The sequence below is a fragment of the Terrapene carolina genome, unplaced genomic scaffold (assembly GCF_002925995.2).
Source record: "Terrapene carolina triunguis isolate 2854851 unplaced genomic scaffold, T_m_triunguis-2.0 Scaffold236, whole genome shotgun sequence".
NCBI lineage: Eukaryota > Metazoa > Chordata > Testudines > Emydidae > Terrapene > Terrapene triunguis.
In genome coordinates, this window is record NW_020664587.1 from 16,466,314 (window position 1) to 16,468,276 (window position 1,963).

Below are 1,963 nucleotides of genomic sequence, written 5' to 3' on the forward strand. Positions count from 1 at the left end.
ACCAGAGATTAGAGGGTTTAATCAGCCAGGGAAAGATGGCAAGGCTACATTTTTCCTCAACCATGACCTAGGCCTTTCTGATCTCTTTTCCTGCAAAGGCAAAACCACTTCTAGCATTTGGAATAACACAAGGCGAGCAATCAGTGGTCAATTTATAATCCAATTGTCCCTGCTAGCTGGCCCTCTGGCCTGTCTCATGGGCTGAGATTTCCATCTTGCTTTCCCATTCAGAAGGATCCTTCTGGTTCTAACTTCCTAATGGAGAGAAGGTAGTGAATTCTCAGGTCTGAGCCGGTGAGCAAAGATTAATGAGATAAGAGAAATAATCCATCAGCCATTGATCAAAGAATAAAAATAAAGTGATGGCCCAAGCTAGCAGGTCAATGGAGTTTGCAAAAGGCACTGGAAAGACTTAATGATAACACAGAAGCAGCTTGTTCGTTTCTGGAAACAGGTTTTATTTGAAAAAAGTTTATTGAACAACCTAAGAATGAGACGGAGTCTAAAACCTGCCAGACCAGCAAGAAACACACCAGATAGTCTCACAGAGGCCTTAAAAAAATTAAAAATAAACCCCTATGGATGATCCCTTGTCTGCATCCCGCCCCCCCCCCCCCCAAAACACCAATGTCAGGAAGCTGCCCAAAGAAACCAAAACCAAATCCCCGTAACAAACAAACAGAGGAGGGATTTGAAAGAGAAGCCCAGGGGATCTTTCAGGATGAGACATGTTTGTTCTCGTCTCTAAAATGGTAACAACAGAGACGGGAAGATTTCCAGTACAGAAGTTGGGGGGGGGGGGGCGGTGTTATAAGGGAGCTGAGAGCTATCGTTTCACGTTAGAGCCCCCTGGGGATTCTGGGCAATGCCCAGGAGAGTTTATTTGTGTCTCGCTGTAGGGAATTCCTTTCTCCCTTTGTCTCGGCCTCCAAAGTAGCGCACCTTGTGGATCAGCTGCAGCTGCTTCTCCACTGTGGCCTTGATATCCACTTCGTCAGGGATATGGACATAGCGGACATTCCTGCCCGTCACAAACAGGTCATCCAGCTGGGAGACTCTGCCCTGTCTGTCTGTGAAGGTCACCTCAGCCAGGCGAATGTTCATGAAGGCATCCACATTGGTGATGCGGCCCAGCGCTGTGCTCTCGTCGCGGAGATCGACTGTGGTGACATAGCCGTGGATACCTTGGAGTAGGATGACCAGGCTGTTCTCAGCAATGGTGCGCTCTTTGACAGAGTGGCTGATTTCCATTGTACAGCGCTACCCAACTACAAGGGAAAAAGCAAGAGAAGCCTGTGTAACACTTGTGAATTCACCCCATGTTAACGCTCTCTAACAGGTCCTGCTGCTACCTCCGACTGCCCTCTGCCTCCGCTAGGACTGAGTTCTGCAAAGTTTGGGACAGTTTATAGGGAACACATTATATAACAAATATTTACATTGCTAAAGCTTTCAAGATGAACTTAGCACTGGTATATGGGGCTGGCCAAGCAACAAGAATCAGTCTCCAAAGTTCTCTCTGTAACAGGCACATCATGGACATTAGCAGAGGCTTCAGACATACACCACCCTCTGTTAACCTGCCTTACTTCTGCCCTCTAAAGGACAAAGGGGATTGTCTCTGTCCCATTCACTCCTTAGCCACTCTGCTGAGACAAGTCAATAATGGGGAATTCAGTGCCTATTGTGGGGGGATCTGTACACTTCAGAAGGCAGCAAGGTCACACTTGCTTCTTATCAAACTGTTTGTACTTGGCTATCTTGATTATCACTTCAAAAGTTTTTTTTCTCTTACTTAATTGGCCTCTCAGAGTTGGTAAGACAACTCCCACCTGTTCATGCTCTCTGTATGTGTGTATATATATCTCCTCAATATATGTTTCACTCTATATGCATCCGAAGAAGTGGGTTGTAGCCCACGAAAGCTTATGCTCTAATAAATTTGTTAGTCTCTAAGGTGCCA

At 46.2% G+C, this 1,963-nt stretch overlaps 1 protein-coding gene across 2 annotated transcripts; it reads right to left on the reverse strand.

Moving 5' to 3' along the window:
- Positions 1–437: 437 nt before the first annotated feature.
- On the reverse strand, positions 438–1,871 carry LSM10 (LSM10, U7 small nuclear RNA associated). Of its 2 annotated transcripts, none has more exons than XM_026657154.1 (2): positions 1,833–1,871; positions 438–1,268 (listed from the first exon to the last, which is right to left on the reverse strand). In XM_026657154.1, exon 2 carries the CDS (start codon positions 1,249–1,251, stop codon positions 880–882), a length of 372 nt encoding a protein of 123 aa, XP_026512939.1. In that variant the 5' UTR covers positions 1,252–1,268; positions 1,833–1,871; the 3' UTR covers positions 438–879. The 2 variants fall into 2 exon arrangements, with proteins under 2 accessions (XP_026512939.1, XP_026512940.1); XM_026657155.1 differs by lacking the exon at positions 1,833–1,871 and adding an exon at positions 1,796–1,814.
- Between the last annotated feature and the right edge of the window lie 92 nt (positions 1,872–1,963).

What these genes read in the sequence shown, in the direction of transcription:
- LSM10 (XM_026657154.1), bottom strand. Translation starts at nt 1,251, where the DNA reads ATGGAAATCAGCCACTCTGTCAAAGAGCGCACCATTGCTGAGAACAGC.